This window comes from Oncorhynchus keta, chromosome 23 (assembly GCF_023373465.1).
Source record: "Oncorhynchus keta strain PuntledgeMale-10-30-2019 chromosome 23, Oket_V2, whole genome shotgun sequence".
NCBI lineage: Eukaryota > Metazoa > Chordata > Actinopteri > Salmoniformes > Salmonidae > Oncorhynchus > Oncorhynchus keta.
Genome location: NC_068443.1, coordinates 40,458,251 through 40,476,899, shown reverse-complemented (window position 1 = coordinate 40,476,899; position 18,649 = coordinate 40,458,251). Strand labels below are relative to the sequence as shown.

Here is an 18,649-nt window from a genome sequence, read left to right as displayed (position 1 = left end):
ATTCTTAATCATCATCATCAGCAAGACTGAATCAGTGTTATTGAAGATTTGTGCCTAATCAAGTAAATGCAGTAACTATGGCTGGAATGCAATAGTACTGTAAATGTTTTTTCCTCTTGAGCCAACATCTACAGTGTTTAGCATGAATGCTATCTCTTCTGGGAAATTGCAATGTGCCTCTGATTCTCGACCTGTTTATTCAAAAATGTTTTTGTGAACCTAATTTCTAAGCAAAGCGCTTTTTTTTTTTTACTATGTTCAACATTGTAAGGTCCAACATTTTAAACTTCATGTTGGTTACATGCATATTTGAAATATTGATGTGTAATTTCCTGTCACACTGATGAAAATTGTATGAAAACTCCCCCACATAATTCAAATCAATGTATCATTAAAGTGCCTATTTTGCAGTTAGGCCACAGTAAAATCATGAAATAACAGGTCACCAGTCTGAATACATTTATTAAATATAGCCACTGTCACAGCCAGTCTTGGTATACACTTCACTTTAATCAACAATTTTGTTTTACCATTTGTGAATGTAGACCAAAGGCTACTTACTGTAACAAAATAAAGTTCTCAAAACAATGTCTTGTTATTAAGAAGCCTCCACTGGAACTAAATGGAGGTCCTTCACATTTGAAGATTACAGTCAAGTTCTTCAATTACAATTCGTAACAAGAGCTTGCTTACAGAGGCCATCATGAAACTTTGCAGGTAATGGCAGGTGAGAAGAAACATTACTGGTACCAGTCTCCGGTTTCAAAAAGCATCACTGCACATCTCTCATTAACATGGAGTCATTGTCAAACATCTTGCTGCAAAAAATGTCAATGCACCAGGTGAAAAAAATGGGCCTGGGAAATAATGACTACTTTAGAACAGCTCTGCTCGGAGCAACAAGGAGAGACCATAAAACAGACAGATTAGACAGTTATCAAAAAGTATAATTGTACAACATCAAATCTATAAACTTTACGTGTACTTACTGTCTAAAAATCCAAAAACAAAACATGAAAGCCTAAGAAAATAAAAATGATGCGTTCCACAGGACATCACTGATGTCAGACGCTTTTTTACACAAACAAACCTCGGGACAGACACTCCCATTGGTTCATTTCTTGCACTTAAAAAATATATCCATGGTTACGGCATATGGGGGATCAAGTTTCAAATAAGCAATGATGTCGTTCAGCAGTGTTGCGTTAACCACTCAATATCAACAAAAAGAAAATAAAGGATGAAAGTGCAACAGTGTGCCTGCAACAGCGCCAATCTGCCTGCTTATCTATTGCCCTGTCGAAGACCTAGAACCCTCTACATAGAACCCCTTCGATTTCCTGGTTTCAAATGGCTAGGACAGCAAATACCCATCAATCATAATACATTTCTTTTTAAAAAATATAAATATATTTCACGTAAAAAAATATCACAGCTGATTTTTATTCTAATACAAATAGGAAAAAAGCATTGAGCGTACAAATTTGAGATCGGTCTCTCCAAAAAAGGGAATAAGGAGAATGAGTAGAAGAATCAGTATGAAGTATTATGTGGTGGAAGTAATAGAAGGTAGGAATTCAGGAACTGTGGTACTTTGGATGTGTGGAGCGTTGGAGGTTTTGCTGGATGGGGGACGAGGCAGGGCTGTATGTTGTGCCCCTTTACAATCAGGCCGCTGCCCTCCCTCTGTTTGCTGGTGTGGCCCAGCTGGGTTTGGTTGGTTAGTACGGGTCGTATTCATTAGCCACTAAACGGACGAAAACAGATGGAAGGAAACAGGGATTGACTACCTGAACTTGTCCAATAATAATCGGCAGTTTTTGTTTTTCGTTGCTAAATGTTTTGCTTCCGTGTGCACTAATTAATACGACCATGGTTTTTAAAGGTTTGGTTCTGTGCCCTTTGACCTCTGAGAAGGGGTCGTCATCTATCATCAGTCCTCCTGCTGGAGTGTCGTCGATGTTCTGGAGGGTTCCGGCTCCCCCTGTTCCAGTGACCCCGCCTCCGTCCGGCACCTCTTGGCCGGCCTGTCATAGAGGAGCGCGTCTTCATCGTAGTGACCGTCGGCACGGTGGGGCTCCAGGGAGCCGTTCCTGTTGTGGCTGGGCACAACGGCCGCCGCCTCGCAGTCGTTGGAGTCATTGTCCGAGGCAGTGGGAGCAGGGAAAGTGTCCAGACAGGGGTGGTTGTCAGTGGGCCTGTTGGACTGGGCGGGTTCTGCTTTGACTTCATTCGCCACCGTGGACGATTGAGAACCTTCTCCAGAGCCAGAGTTTTGACTCACTACACCTATTGGAGGAAGGATAAGAGTGAGCTGCTGACATCATGAATTATGTAGGGTCTTCACAAGAATTCACATATGTTCTCCGTCGTTTTAACAGCATTTCATGTTCCCCAAGTATATTTCTCCCTTACCGTTGTGGCTGCTGCTGCCGTCCTCCCTCTCAGAGTGGCTGGTGCTACTGTTTGAGGTGGTGGGAGGGGGCGAGGCCGCCCGACTGGAAGTGACACTCTCCGTCTCGTCTAGCAGCCGGTCCATGTAGTCCCTGAGACACATGGGGTAGACAACCAACCACACAATCAGCATCAACTACAGCCTACCAGCATAGCACATATCAGCTCAGCATTATAGTGTAAAAAGGATATTTGATTAATACCCCTAGAACAGTATCAACAGTAGGTATGGTTCACAAAACAAAGGTTATCACACATTTTGAATATGTATTAGTGACATGGAACATCCAAGTTACATTTAATATGGGTCTTTCTCTAAAATAGGGTACCAGTGAGGATTTCGCACCCCTTAACTTATTCCACATTTTGTTGTGATTTTGTCATCACTGGCCTAAACACAATACCCCATGTCGAAGTGGAATTATGTTTTTTATATATTTTTTACAAATAAAAAATAAGCTGAAATGTCTTGAGTCAATAAGTACTCAACCCCTTTGTTGTGGCAAGCCTAAATAAGTTCAAGGGTAAAAATGAGCATCAACATGATTTTTGAATGACTACCCCAGACATACAGATAATTAATTGTAAGGTCCCTCTGTAGAGCAGTGAATTTCAAATGGATTCCACCACAAAAACCAGGGAGGTTTTCCAATGCCTCGCTAAGAAGGGCAACTATTGGTAGATGGGTAAAGATGGGGAAAAAAGCAGACAATGAATATCCCTTCGAGCATGGTGAAGTTATTAATTACACTTGGGGTCAATATCAATACACTGTGTCACTACAAAGATCTGGGCTTTCTTCCTAACTCTGTTGCCAGAGAGGAAGGAAACTGCTCAGGGATTTCACCATGAGGCCAATGGTGACTTTGAAACAGTTAAAGTTTAATTGCTGTGATATACCAACCTAAAATAACAGAATGAAAAGAAGGAAGCCTGTATAGCCTTAAATCAACTCTGGACCTTGAAGCCAGTTCCACTGCATTTTTTCATTGTTGAAAAAGTGTTGAATACACCTGCTTTACAGAATACAAATATTCCAGACAAGGCACTAAAGTAATACTGCAAAAAAATGTGCCAAAGCATTTCATTTTTTGTCCTGAATACAAAGTGTTATATTTGGGGAAAATCCAATTACACACATTACTGAGTACCACTCTCCATATTTTCAAGCATAGTGGTGGCAGCATCATGTTATGGGTATGCTTGTAATCATTAAGGACTGGGGGGGGGTTTCAGGATAAAAAATAAAAAAACGGAATGGAGCTAAGCACAGGCAACATCCTAGAGGAAAACCTGGTTCAGTCTGCTTTCCACCAGACACTGGGAGATGAATTCATCTTTCAGTAGGACAATAACCTAAAATACAAGGCCAAATCTACACTGGAGTTGCATACCAAGAAGACAGTAAATGTTCTTGAGTGACAGAGTTACAGCTTTGACTTCAGTCTACTTGAAAATATATGGCAAGACCTGAAAATTGTAGTCTAGCAATGATCAACAATCAATTTGACGGAGCTTGTACAATTTTGAAAAGAATAAGTGGGAAAATGTTGAACAATCTAGGTGTGCAAAGCTCTTAACAAGAGACTTACCCAGAAAGACTCACAGCTGTATTCGCTGCCAAAGGTGTTTCTACTAAGCATTGACTCAGGGGTGTGAAAATGAGATCTATATTTCATTTTTCAATACATTTACAAAAATTCCTAAAAACATGTTTTCACTTTGTCATTATGGGGTACTTTGTGTAGATGCGAGAAAATCAATTTTGAGTTCAGGCTGTAACAACATGCACTGTAAAGGGGAAACATCTATATTAAACACAATTCACAAATTCATTTAAAACCAAAATCGTGTGACAAAACAGTTTCCTGTCCTTGCATTTATGGCAGTATAAGTTATTGTTATATAATATATTAAGCATCAACCGGTTAAATTAGACATTGAACTTAAACCCTGTAAGAACCCTGGACCTAGTTGTCAGACAGCTTTTTGTATAGCTTTTCTCAGAAATCCAGTGTAACTACGTAACGTTTCGTGTCTCATGTTACGGGGTGAACATTTCTGAATGACAGTCAAGTGACGAACAGTTGCTGTGATAGCGCACGCAAAATGCAACAACACAGCCCAAGTGCTGGAAAAAAAGGTGTTCGCAAGGAATGTCAAGAATATTTGTCTCATTTGTTATGTCGGTGAAGACCGTGGCGCCTGGATACACGTTGGATCTAATATCCCTAGCAAATTGATGTTCATCTGTTGTAGTCTGCTTGATTTACAACCGGGTCTCGTTGTATTTAACAGAGAAAGTATGAAGGTAATGAGGTCATGTTTTCCCTTTTTGTTTTTGTGCCTCGGATTGGACACCCAAGTCTCCTGGGTGCAATTGTGTAGGATAGACTATTGCGCAACACCCAACGCTATTCCTATAAATTATTCTGGATATAATGACAAATGACAGCCTAGTAGTGGCCAACTTCACAATATGATCTGGTAATTAAATAACGCAACAAATAAATGTTGGATTCCATGTTACACCTGCAATTTTAAACAATACAAGTCGCTTGAAGTAGTCTACTTGAATTCAGAAATGCAAGTACTGGAATAGGCCTACCTTGAAAATCAGACATTTCCTCAATTTCGTCCTTGAAAAGTCAGAAATTATCTGTGATTTCATTTTTGATCCGTCTTTGTGGACGCTTTCATTTGTTTCCCGCCACTTTCCTTGAAAGGTTTCGCACTACTCCGTTGCGTTAAAAGCATGTACGGTTATAATTAGGACGACATCTAACGCTGGCTTCAACTTCGCCTTCCATACAGATCCTTCTATTACAAAAAGTTGCTAGGTTTTGGTCGCTTTCTCATTATAAAAACAGCGAAAGTGAGATTAATGCTGCCGCTATTCATGGTTTATTATGTGTGCCTGCGTCGGACACAGGAAGATCGCCACACATGCATCCAATCTATTTAGTCAGGCAAGTCCATATTATTCTCACATATTCTAGAAAATTTTGAGGGGGGGTCTCTATTAGGCCCTATACCGGTATGTACAATTGTATAACATTGAGGTCCTTAAATTACCATTAAGTGATTGAAGTCCCTGAAAGTCCTTGAGTTTGACTTGCCAATGTCTGTATGAACCCTGCTTAAAGGATGTACAGTCCTAGGCCTATGTTGGAAAGGTGGAGTTATGGGCTAATTCACATATATTGCTCTTAAATTCATGTGGAACTGCATACAACTATTTTTCCATTTTGTTTCAACCCGTTTTAAAATGTTGATCCTAATGTCACACATTGGCCCCATTATTTATAGAAAGACCCATATACTCTATTCGTTATATGTTTAAAATACATCTCAAATCAGGTAAGTAAAAAATCTATAATGTATTGAATTGTATAACATAACAAATTTGTTGACTAATCAAATATATTTAAAACATTTGGGAAAGCATTTGAAAAGTACTTAGTCTGGTGAAAATACTTACGTGACACCGGGGTGAAGGTTGTATTTCCTTTTCCCCAGCCTGGTTTGCTGTGCAAAGAAATCATAACGCTCAGACTTCTTCCACATGTAATAAAAGGCCACACATTCTCCTACTGACCTAGTTCTCACCTGAAAAATGTAATATCAGCAGACAACGAGATAGCCATTATTACCATCGCCTTTCAGAGTTGGACTCAATTCAATTTCAACTCCCCAGTCAAGTCTATGATGGATGAGTCGAAATGCAATTTGTGAATTGAAAAAGAAAAAAAAAACTTGTGAAAAAGTAGGAGTAGCTTTTCAATTCATAAACTGATTTTCGATTCCTCACGAAAGTTGAATGAGGTTCAAATGGAATTGACCCCAACCCTGATTGCTTAAAAAAACATATGCAACTCTCAAATCAACATGAAGATTAGTATTATTCTTAATGTCAATATACTTTTCAATCAAACACTGTAGCAAATATAATAGGATATCTCTAAGATAAACATAGTTTACCTTGTTGGCTTGTATGGAATTAAAGTCTTTCCCATAAGCTTTTAGTCCTTGCTCAAAATATCGACACTCTTCTTCTGTCCACACAGACAGCTCTTCTGTGACAGAGGGAAAGAGTTAACATCATGACAACTGCTGCGTTCAAATAAAATATCGTAAAAACCATGAAAATGTTACAGGTCCCAGGCGTAGGATGCTATGAACAAGACACAAGTAACCAAAGGAAAGCCTTTATCATCAAAATACTTCAATAAGCCATACATGCCTGGTGAGATAATTACGAGAAAATATGCCAGATATTTGACTGAAATCAAGAGAAAGTTCAAATACTTTCACTGCTGGTCTTACCTCTAGCTGCCTTCACATTAAACTTTAGTCTTCTTAAAGCTTCCTCTGTGTCAAATTCACACCTGACCAACTCATAAAGCGCCTGTGGAAAGACAACATTGTAAAGAAGACGGTTACAGACAATAGTGCATACTGAAGTCTTTATGGTAATGTTGCTTGTTTAGTACAGTTGAAGTCGGAAGTTTACATGCACCTTAGCCAAATACATTTAAAATCTCAGTTTTTCACAATTCCATACTTGTAATCCTAGTAAAAATTCCCTGTTTTAGATCAGTTAGGATCACCACTTTATTTTAAGAATGTGAAATGTCAGAACAATAGTAGAGAGAATGATTTATTTCAGCTTTTATTTATTTCATCACATTCCCAGTGGGTCAGATTAGTATTTGGTAGCATTGCATTTAAATGGTTTAACTTGGGATAAACGTTTTGGCTAGCCTTCCACAAGCTTCCCACAATAAGTTGGATGAATTTTGGCCCATTCCTCCTGACAGAGCTGGTGTAACTGAGTCAGATTTGTAGGCCTCCTTGCTCGCACAAGCTTTTTCCATTCTGCCAGCACATTTTCTATAGCATTGAGGTCAGGGCTTTGTGATGGCCACTCCAATACCTTGACTTTGTTGTCCTTAAGTCATTTTGCCACAACTTTGGAAGTATGCTTGAGGTCATTGTCCATTTGGAAGACCTATTTGCGACCAAGCTTCAACTTTAAATGATGTCTTGAGATGTTGCTTCAATATAGCCACATAATTTTCCTTCCTCATCATGATGCCATCTATTTTGTGAAGTGCACCAGTCCCTCCTGCAGCAAAGCACCCCCACAACATGATCCTGCCACGCCCATGCTTGATGGTTGGGATTGTGTTCTTCGGCTTGCAAGCCTCCCCTCTTTCCTCCAAACATAATGGTCATTATGGCCGAACAGTTCTATTTGTGTTTCATCAGACCAGAGGACATTTCTCCAAAAAGTACGAGCTTTGTCCCCATGTGCAGTTGCAAACCGTAGTCTGGCTTTTTTATGGCGGTTTTGGAGTAGTGGCTTCTTCCTTGCCGAGAGGCCTTTCAGGTTATGTTGATACAGAACTCGTTTTACTGTGGATATAGAAACTGTTGTACTTATTTCCTCCAGCATCTTCACAAGGTACTTTGTTGTTGTTCAGGGATTGATTGGCACTTTTCGCACCAAAGAACGTTCTTCTCTAGGACACAGAGCACGTCTCCTTCCTGAGCGGAATGACGGCTGTGTGGTCCCATGGTGTTTATACTTGTGTACTATTGTTTGTACAGATGAACGTGGTACCTTCAGGTGTTTGGAAATTGCTCCCAAGGATGAACCAGACTTGTTGAGGTCTACAATTTTCTTTTCTGAGGTCTTGGCTGATTTCTTTTGATCATGATGTCACACAAAGAGGCACTGAGTTTGAAGTTAGGCCTTGAAATACATCCACAGGTACACCTCCAATTGACTCAAATTATGTCAAAGCATCTAAAGCCATGGCTTTGCTTTCTGGAATTTTCCAAGCTGCTTAAAAGGCACAGTCAACTTAGTTTATGTAATAATAATAATAATAAATGACATTTAGCAGACGCTTTTATCCAAAGCGACTTACAGTCATGTGTGCATACATTCTACGTATGGGTGGTCCCGGGAATCGAACCCACTACCCTGGCGTTACAAGCGCCATGCTCTACCAACTGAGCTACAGAAAGGCCCACTGACCCACTGGAATTGTGATACAGTGAATTATAAATTAAATAATCTGTATGTAAACAATTGTTGGAAAAATTACTTGTGTCATGCACAATAATTAGATGTCCTAAACGACTTGCCAAAACTATAGTTTGTTAACAAGAAATGCGTGGAGTGGTTGAAAAATGTGTTTTAATGACTCCAACTTAAGTATGTAAACTTCCGACTTCAACTGTAGGTGGCATAAAGTTTTGGAACAGTGAAATGTGAAGGCTTAAACTTTTCCAATAAACAAAGTTTTCCGTTGCGAATCGTTTTTCTTTGGTGTGCCAGTCGGCTCGACTGTGGTGGTCTTCATACCTGCTCATTGTCTTTGATATGGGATCCCTCAGGGATGGCATCCACTCCCTTCTCCTCTCCTGTTCGTTTTGACGCCTCCGTCAAAAACTCCAGAACCTTGCCCTCGGGAAGGAACTCAGGGTCCCATAAAAGCTGGTCATCATTTTCATATACTGGCACGAGTGAACAAAAGAGAGAGGGGGAGAAAGAGAGAAGGAAAAAAATACATTTTACTTCCCATTTACCTCTGTGATTGGAAGATATTTCACTTGAACTTAATTAGTGCATTGTAATTGCAAACATAACGCCTTACCTTTCTCATTATCTTTATATTTACAAAGGCCAGAGGGCGTTTCAGCCTGATACATGGAACCAACCATGATTTCCTGTCCAGGTCAAACAAACATTGTTAGATTCACGAATCGAAAGTGTGCTTCAAATTAATAAAATGTCTTTAAGGTTAGAACTACCATATCTAACGAATGATTAAACAATAATAAAAAAACAATATATTTACCTTTTTCCAATCATCAGAAGGGACATAATCTTCGTCTTCTGATTCTTCCTCTGCATCATTATCTGAAACAAGATTTGGCATTTTGACTCTTTTTTTAATAGCTAGGTTTCAATCCGAATTGGCGACAGAATTTCACGCAAATATTCTAAAATCCGCATAAACACTATGCGCCTTTTCCCACCAAGGCCTGTTGCAGATAAAAAAAAAAGATCCTACGTGTACTTTACTCACATAAAAAGGTTGGACGGAAACCTGGTTACTGAGACATATCAGTTCTCATTTTGAACCACTGGGTTAAAACCGATAGAACAAGATCTCACAAACTATCCAACACAAGAACAAAAAAATAAAAAAACGTTGCTCGTGACAGAAGTAAAGGTGCATACTTTCAAAGTACTTGAGCTTCTGTGATCCACGTATCAGCTCTGCCGTGCAGTGGGATTTGATGGAGCGCGTGTGACCCTCGTTGGACAACTGGTTCTCGTTCCCCAGTCCCGAAGAGATCTTCACCCTCTCGGTCTGAACACACACACATCACGGAGTTACACACAGATTAGTCACCAATGGTGCATTACAGTCAAAAACACCCCTGTGAAACAACAAAATTGCCATTCATTCATAGAAACATTGGAATCAGCATCAAAGCTGCCTAGATGCATCTGTTATATAATAATATATGCCATTTAGCAGTCATGCGTGCATGTTTTAAGTATGATCAGGATTTTAAATTCTATAAGCAGATTTGTAACTATACTCAACAGAAATATAAACGCATTTCAAAGATTTGACTGACTTACAGTTCATATAACGAAACCAGTCATTTGAAATAAATTCACATGGCCCCAATATATGGATTTTATGACTGGGAATACAGATATGCATCTGTTGGTCACATATACCGTAAAAAAAAGATAGAAGTGTGAATCAGAAAACAAGTCAGTATTTGGTGACCACCATTTGCCTCATGCAGCATGACATGTCCTTCGCATAGAGTTGATCAGGCTGTTGATTGTGGCCTGTGGAGTGTTGTCTCACGCTTCAATAGCTGTACAAAGTTGCTGGCTATTGGTGGGAACTGGAACACGCTGTCATACACGTCAATCCAGAGCATCCCAAATATGCTTAACGGGTGACATGTCTGGCGAGTACACAGGCCATGGAAGAACTGGGACATTTTCAGCTACTTGGAATTGTGCACAGATTCTTACGACATGGGTCCATGCATTATCATGCTGAAACATGAGGTGGTGGTGACTGATGAATGGCACGACAATGGGCCTCAGAATCTCGTACCAGTAACTGCGCATTAAAATTTCCATCGATTAAATGCAATTGTGTTTGTTGTCCGTAGCTTATGTCTTCCCATACCACCACCACCACCACTCTGTTCACAACGTTGAGGCCGGTTGGACGTACTGCCAAATTCTCTAAAACGATGTTGCAGGTGGCCTATGGTTGTGAAATTAACATTCAATGCTCTGGCAACAGGTCTGGTGGACATTCCTGCAGTCAGTATGCTAATTACACACTCCCTCAAAACATGAGACATCTGTGGCATTGTATTGTGACAAAACTGCATATTTTAATGTCGCCTTTTATTGTCCTGAGCACAAGGTGATCCTGTGTAATGATCATGCTGTTTAATCAGCTTCTTGATGTGCCCCCCCGTCAGGTCGATGGATTATCTTGGCAAAAGAAAAATGCTCACTAACAAAGTAGTAAACAAATTGTGCACAACATTTTTTGTGCATATGGAAAATGTCTGGGATCTTTTATTTCAGCCAATGAAACATGGGACTAACACTTCACATGTTGCGTTTATATTTTTTTTTCAGTGTCGTATACATTTCTAAGTATGTAAACTTCGTTGGCTACAGAATATGTAGTATTGATTTATAACATTCAAATTAGTGCAATAAGGTGCAAACAAGCATTCCTTCTTTAGGAGTATGTTGATTGCTTTCCCTGTTATTTCAGGAGATTTATGGCACCCACCTTACTCCTCTTCAGCTCACCAGTGCTTCTGCTGCTTTCATCATTGTCCAGCTCCTCTTCCTCCTCCTCCTCTTCTTCATCATCCTCTAACTCGTCATCCTCTAGGTCTTCCTCGTCTTCTTCCTCTCCATCTGCAGGTGAACCACCGCCGTATCCGTACATACTCAACAACTCATGAATGGGCATCTCTCCCTCCTATGGCACAAATGGAACAACAAAAACAACTTTTGTTGCACATACAGACTAGCTGGCTTCACATTATCAATATGTGAGTGTTGCCTTGAGACATAAATCACTGGTATAGCGTTACAATAATAGGGGTCAAATAGTCTATATCTATAACTAAAAGGTTACTGTTCCCAGGGTTGTATTCATTAGAGCATTCACTGTAGCAAAACGTTCTGCAACGTAAAAAAAAAAAGTGTTTCTTATTGGACAAGTTTGGGTAGTCCCTCCCTGTTTCAGTCCATCTTCTTCCGATCAGTGCCTAATGAATAGGACCCTGGATAACTTTCAAACCACAAGAAGAAATTACGTTGAGACGCACCCGTGCAAGGTCATCAATCTCATTGCTGAAGTTGGTCTCCCCCTCGAGCATCTCCTCCTCTTCCAGTGTGCGTTCGTCATCAAAGTCGTGAACGAGCATATCTGCTGAAGGATCAAACTCATAGTCGTCTGCTGAACCTCCTAAGAAAAAACACACCAGGAAACTGAGGAGATACTTGATAAAGTGCTACATGATTTATAACAAACAATATTATGACATAAGCTAGGTTTCCATCCAATTGGTGACAGATTTTCAGGCAAATATTTTAAAAGTCGCATAAAGAAAATATGCACATTTTCCCACCAGTGGTGCGTTTCCACCAAATGGACATTCTGCAGATAAAAATCTGCTAAATGTATATTTTTTATATACTGAATAAAAATCTAAAGTTCAATGCGTTTCCATCGCATTTTCAACTCCACCGATAGTTTAGCCACGAACTGCTGCGGTAAATAGCAAATGTGCTTACTCTGGTCTTGGCATGTGCACTCTAGGCAACAGCTCGCCGATACAGTGCAGGTAGGCTAGTCTACATGAGATTGTTATGGCTAAGAGCGAGAATATTTTTCATTATCAAACGGCAGTCAAGCATCGATCATGTCAACAGAATAAGACCCTCGATATTTATTGGAAAGGAGCATCAAGCTCATCACCTTGCACTTTCACCAGCCTGAGAAATTCATAACGTATTTAATCTGTAGCCTAATAAACTGTATGGTTTCTTTCCCGATTCGTAGTGGGAGGACCACACACCATATCATCGTTTGACTCCCAAGGTTCCACCACCTATTCTCGCAAAATGCATTTTACTGACACAAAAAGATCCTACCATGTCGAATGAACAAATTATCTGTCAGTATTTATTAAAATTGTACAGAAACTTCCTGTTTCTATCAGGGGTTCCTAAACTGCATCAATCAGGCCCCTCTTCCAGCATTGGGGAACATCTCTCACCACCTCCGTACGCCACATCTATTTCTATGGGCACAAGCACTGTTCATGACAAAAAAACGGAGGACCTTCCAGAGGGTGGTGTGGTCTGCCCAACACATTACCGGGAGCACACTGCCTGCCCTCCAGGACGCCTACAGTACCGGACATCACAGCAGGGCCAAAAAGATTATCAAAAACATCAACCACCTGAGCCACAGCCTGTTCACCCCACTCTCATCCAGAAGGCCATGACAGGTGCATCAAAGCTGGGACTGAGAAACTGAAAAACAGCTTCTATCGCAAGGCCATCAAGACTGTTAAATAGCAGTCTGATGGCCTTCCACCTGGTTACTCAACCCTGCACCTTAGAGGCTGCTGCCCTATGTACATAGACATGGAATCACTGGCCACTTTAAAAACGGAACACTAGTCACTTTAATAATGTTTACATACTGCTTTACTCATTTCATATGTATATACTGTATTCTAGTCAATGACACGCCGACATTGCTCATCCAAATATTTATATATTTCTTAATTTCATTTTTTTTTGCTTTTAGATGTGTATTGTTGTGAATTGTTAGATACTACTGCACTGTTGGGAGCTAGGAACACAAGCATTTCGCTACACGCACGATAACATCTGCTAAATATGTGTATGTGACCAATAAAAAAAATGGAAGCTGTTCACACCACTATTGTTGGCAGCCCCTAGCGCGCCCCAGTTTTGGGACCCACTGATCCATCACTGCTGTCATGATTATTATTTATATGGTATGACTTTACTCGCATAAAAACGGAGGATCGAAATGTGGTTAGCGTGGTGTGTTCAGCACAATTTTACTTGAAATCAAATGTATTTATAAAGCCCTTCTTACATCAGCTGATATCTCAAAGTGCTGTACAGAAACCCAGCCTAAAACCCCAAACAGCAAGCAATGCAGGTGTAGAAGCACGCATGTTAATGATTTAATGAGGGATTAAAATGAACATATCAATGAGCATACACCTTTCTCTCGGTTGTAAATACAACAATATTTACCTGGGCTCGTACTCCCAACGGAGGGCTAAAACACAAAACAAAATTAATCACAACCAGATACAGATACACATTACGGTTGATGCCAAAACATGTAGCTGTAACTTTGTTATACGGTTCAGAGACACTGTCATTGAATTATGCTGTTTTCTGGATGAGGTCAAGATCGTCTCCAGGCAACCTAGGCCTGAACAAAAACATGAATATGAACTACCTACAATACAGCAAACTGATCATCAGTCTGGGTAGTGGATGGAAGTGGAAGTCAAACTAAAAGCGCGCCTGAAACTTATGCCTGGCTCCTTGTTGGCCAACGCCAAGGTAGAATAGACATTACTGTAGCTAACGTTAGCTGGTTCTTGCACGGAGAGGACTCTGATCAGGCCATAATTGAAACAAGTCATATCATCAATTTCAGGAGATGGCTAAAGTCGTTTTTGATAAACAAATGGGTTGTTCTCACAATGTAGACACTTAGGTATGAATGATTAGCTAGCTAACGTTAGCTATTTGCTAGCCTCTGCCTCAGCTAACTTTAGCGAGCTAAGTTAGTTATTCAAATAGTTAGCCACCTAGCTTCGTCTTCGATATGCAGAATACCACCAGGTCAAAAAAAATACAATAGCACTCGAAATATTAAATTCTATATTTTCGAGTGGGTAACGTTAACGCTAGCAGTCTGCCAACTATAGCTAGATAGCTTAGCATAGCTACGAAGCTAGCCAGCATCGCTAAACTGAAGTTTGAAAAATACAACTTATGGAAACGCGACAAGTTTAACATTTAAAAATGTATATCTCTTCTCCGTATTTTTAGGACATATTTTTTGCTTCTCATTTGGGAAGTGCACCCGCCAGAATCAACTCTATAAATAAAAATAAATTAAAACATTTTTATTATCCCGGATATTTATTGGAGTTTCCTTCCTACCTCCGCCATGTTTGAAATCCTTTAGGGTTACATTGGGGGTCAGCAATTTCCCGGATTGATTTGCCCCGCCCATACACATATTTTCCCTACAACTCGGTCAGGGCTAGAAAGGGTACAGCGTTTGTCAAATTGTTGTCCCAAGTTATTTTGGGGGGGCATTTTAGCTCAGTCTAATCCTCTTCCTGTCCTAACCTAACCTAATTATTCTAACCGGCTTCGTTAATTATAATAACCTGCTACGAAAATCTGACGAAAAGTGTAACCCATCTAATCAAAACCCTACAACTCAGAGGGCTATATCAGAGGAAGAGGACAGGAGTAGCCCAATTTGACGGAAAATCTGTCTCCCTCCAGCAGGTGCCGTTTTTTCGCCCACCAACCAAGGAGTTTCTGTATGGAGGTCAATGAGTTTCGAATTTGGCCAGCATGAATGTCTTATTTGCTCTGTGACGTTTATTTTATCCATAGAAGTTCCATAATGCTTAAGTTTTGACCGTTGTGACTGACCCGAAATTAAGGAAAGCTTTGACTATGTAATATATATGCCATTTAGCGGACGCTTTTATCCAAAGCGACTTACAGTCATGTGTGCATACATTCTACGTATTGTACAGACTCAGTGAGCATAGCCTTGCTATTGAGAAAGGCCGCCGTAGGCAGACATGGCTCTCAAGAGAAGACAGGCTATGTTCTCACTGCCCACAAAATGAGGTGGAAACTGAGCTGCACTTCCTAACCTCCTGCCCAATGTATGACCATATTAGAGATACATATTTCCCCCAGATCACACAGATCCACAAAGAATTCGAAAACAAATCCAATTTTGAAAAACTCCCATATCTACTGGGTGAAATTCCACAGTGTGCCATCACAGCAGCAAGATTTGTGACCTGTTGCCACGAGAAAAGGGCAACCAGTGAAGAACAAACACCCTTGTAAATACAACCCATATTTATTGCTTATTTATTTTATCTTGTGTCCTTTAACTATTTGTACATTGTATATATATATATATATATATATAATATGATATGACATTTGTAATGTCTTTACTATTTTGAAACTTCTGTATGTGTAATGTTTACTGTTAATTTTTGTTGTTTTTCACCTTATATATTCACTTTGTATGTTGTCTACCTCACTTGCTTTGGCAATGTTAACACATGTTTCCCATGCCAATAAAGCCTTTGAATTGAATTGAAAAAATTGTACTGATATAAGTAGAACACGTGACATCCCGGCAACTTTGAGAAAAAACACTATATCAGAGTTGTCTCAAGATGGCTATGCATATTCATGAAATTAGGCTGATAGCGTAGCCTCTCTTTCAAATTCCAAAAAAGATTACAATAAGGGATCATCAACGAGGGGTTATATATTATATGGGCGGCAGGTAGCCTTGTGGCTACCGTACCTTGTCAGCATATCCATTATCTTTGGCTATATTCAACCATTATTGTCTGGTTTCCCCTAGATAACACAGCCACAAAGTCAAAATTGCAAAATCATAAAAATTATAGAAAAGAAAAATGTGCTTTTTGTGTTAATTTAAGGTTAGGGTTAGGCATAAGGTTTTGCCTGAAGACTCAAACGGAATTCTTCCACTGCTCTATCGTTCGCTACATACTTCAGTCTGACTGACATCATTGAAGTCATTTGAGGGGTGCTGTACAAAACAGTCATCAGCGATTGTGTCAGGGCTATCCAAAAGTATCAAAAAGTCAATTATCAAAACGCTTCTTTACCCACGTGTGTTCTAGCTCTGGCCCAACCCATCAGTTTCTGGGCTCAATCAGACAGTCTAGGATGGATTTCCATTTTTAAAATCATTGGGAAGGATTCAGGTCCAGACTCATTGAGGAGAAGAAACTGACGTCCATGGCCGTGGCATAGCCTTTGGCCAGAGCAAGGAGTTTGGGTAGCCAGGCAACATAAGGTTAGCAGTTTGGTTAAAGTGGCACCACAGTCTTCTTTTGACATCATTTAATGCCCCCCACCCATTCTAAAATTGCATTTTTGTCCCCCCCCCTCAGTTTTATTATTGCACTGTGATATGAAACACGGCACCGATGTGCTTTAGGACCATGCAGACGGCTCAGAGCGGTTTGGTAGGCTGTTATCAGGATTTAGACGGCTGGATTTAGGACTGCATGGACACCACAGAGCGTGTGGACAGGCTGGCTGTGTGATGGCAAAGCTTCTGAAAGGCAAGGGTATAGGACCAGTACAGGCATGATTAACAGAGGCAGCTGCTGTCTGTGTCTGTTGTGCTTTTTCTCCAAGTTGTAAAAGCAAGCAAAGCAGAAACGGGCTGTTCTTTAGTTGACTGATCTAACTGGCAAGGTACAGTGGCTTGCGAAAGTATTCACCCACGTTGGCATTTTTCCTATTTTGTTACCTTACAACCTAGAATTAAATTAGATTTTTTTTTTTTTTTTTTTTTTGGGGGGTTGTATCATTTGATTTACACAACATGCCTACCACTTTGAAGATGCAAAATATTTTTTATTGTGAAAAAAGCAAAAACTGAAAACTTGAGCGTGCATAACTATTCACCCTTCCAAAGTAAATACTTTGTAGAGCCACCTTTTGCAGCAATTACAACTGCAAGTCTCTTGGGGTATGTCTCTATTAGCTTGGCACATCTAGCCACTAGGATTTTTGCCCATTATCCAAGGCAAAACTGCTCCAGCTCCTTCAAGTTGGATGGGTTCCACTGGTGTAGAGCAATCTTGTAATGGGTGCGTATTGGTGGCAGGGAAGTCAGGCGCAGGAGAACGAACTTGGTATAAACGGAGTCGTTTAATAAGTGCTCATAAAACTCCAAAAACCAAAATATACAAAAAATAATCAAATTGGGTACAAAACCCATCGCACACCGACACGAATTGCACAAAACATACAATCAAACAATCTCTGACAAGGACATGAGGGGAAACAGAGGGTTTTAAATACACAACATTGTAATTGATGGGATTGGAACCAGGTGTGAAGGAAGACAAGACAAAACCAATGGAAAATGAAAAATGGATCAGTGATGGCTAGAAGGTCGGTGACATCGACCGCCGAACACCGCCCGAACAAGGAGAGGGACCGACTTCGGTGGAAGTCGTGACAAATCTTTAAGTCATACCACAGATTCTCAATTGGTTTGAGGTCTGGGCTTTGAGTAGACCATTCCAAGACATTTAAATGTTTCCTCTTAAACCACTTGAGTGTTGCTTTAGCAGTATGCCTAGGGTCATTGTCCTGCTGGAAGGTGAATGTCCGTCCCAGTCTCAAATCTCTGGAAGACTGAAACAGGTTTCCCTAAAGAATTTCCCTGTATTTCGCCTTCCATCAATCCTTTAATTCTGACCAGTTTCCCAGTCCCTGCCAATGAAACACATGCCCAAAGTATGATGCTACCACCACCATGCTTCACTGTGGGGGTGGTGTTCTCGGGGTGATGAGAGGTGTTGCGCCAGACATAGCATTTTCCTTGATGGCCAAAAAGCTAAATTTTAGTCTCATCTAACCAGAGTACCTTCTTCCATTTGTTTGGATGTCTCCCACATGCCTTTTGGTGAACACCAAACGTGTTTGCTTATTTTTTTCTTTAAACAATGGCTTTTTTTCTGGACACTCTTCTGCAGTGCACTGCAGAGTGTACGACTTAAAGTGGTCCTGTGAACAGACACTCCAATCTCCGCTGTGGAGCTTTGCAGCTTCTTCAGGGTTATCTTTGGTCTCTTTGTTGCCTCTCTGATTAATGCCATCCTTGCCTGGTCCGTGAGTTTTGGTGGGCAGCCCTCTCTTGGCAGGTTTGTTGTGGTGCCATATTCTTTACATTATCTATAATGGATTTAATGGTGCTCCACGGGATGTTCAAAGTTTCAT

The 18,649-nt window shown here is 40.3% G+C and overlaps 1 protein-coding gene across 5 annotated transcripts; it reads right to left on the bottom strand.

Annotated features, from left to right (window-relative positions):
• Positions 1-445: 445 nt before the first annotated feature.
• On the bottom strand, positions 446-14,910 carry mier1b (mesoderm induction early response 1b, transcriptional regulator). Of its 5 annotated transcripts, none has more exons than XM_035800435.2 (13): positions 14,771-14,910; positions 13,844-13,868; positions 11,869-12,008; positions 11,322-11,516; positions 9,713-9,845; positions 9,327-9,388; positions 9,123-9,195; positions 8,831-8,982; positions 6,781-6,862; positions 6,436-6,530; positions 5,936-5,982; positions 2,416-2,546; positions 446-2,289 (listed from the first exon to the last, which is right to left on the bottom strand). In XM_035800435.2, exons 1-13 carry the CDS (start codon positions 14,777-14,779, stop codon positions 1,934-1,936), a joined length of 1,500 nt encoding a protein of 499 aa, XP_035656328.1. In that variant the 5' UTR covers positions 14,780-14,910; the 3' UTR covers positions 446-1,933. The 5 variants fall into 5 exon arrangements, with proteins under 5 accessions (XP_035656328.1, XP_035656326.1, XP_035656329.1 ...); XM_035800433.2 differs by having other exon boundaries at positions 5,936-6,063; positions 6,436-6,527; XM_035800436.2 differs by having other exon boundaries at positions 6,436-6,527.
• Positions 14,911-18,649: the final 3,739 nt, after the last annotated feature.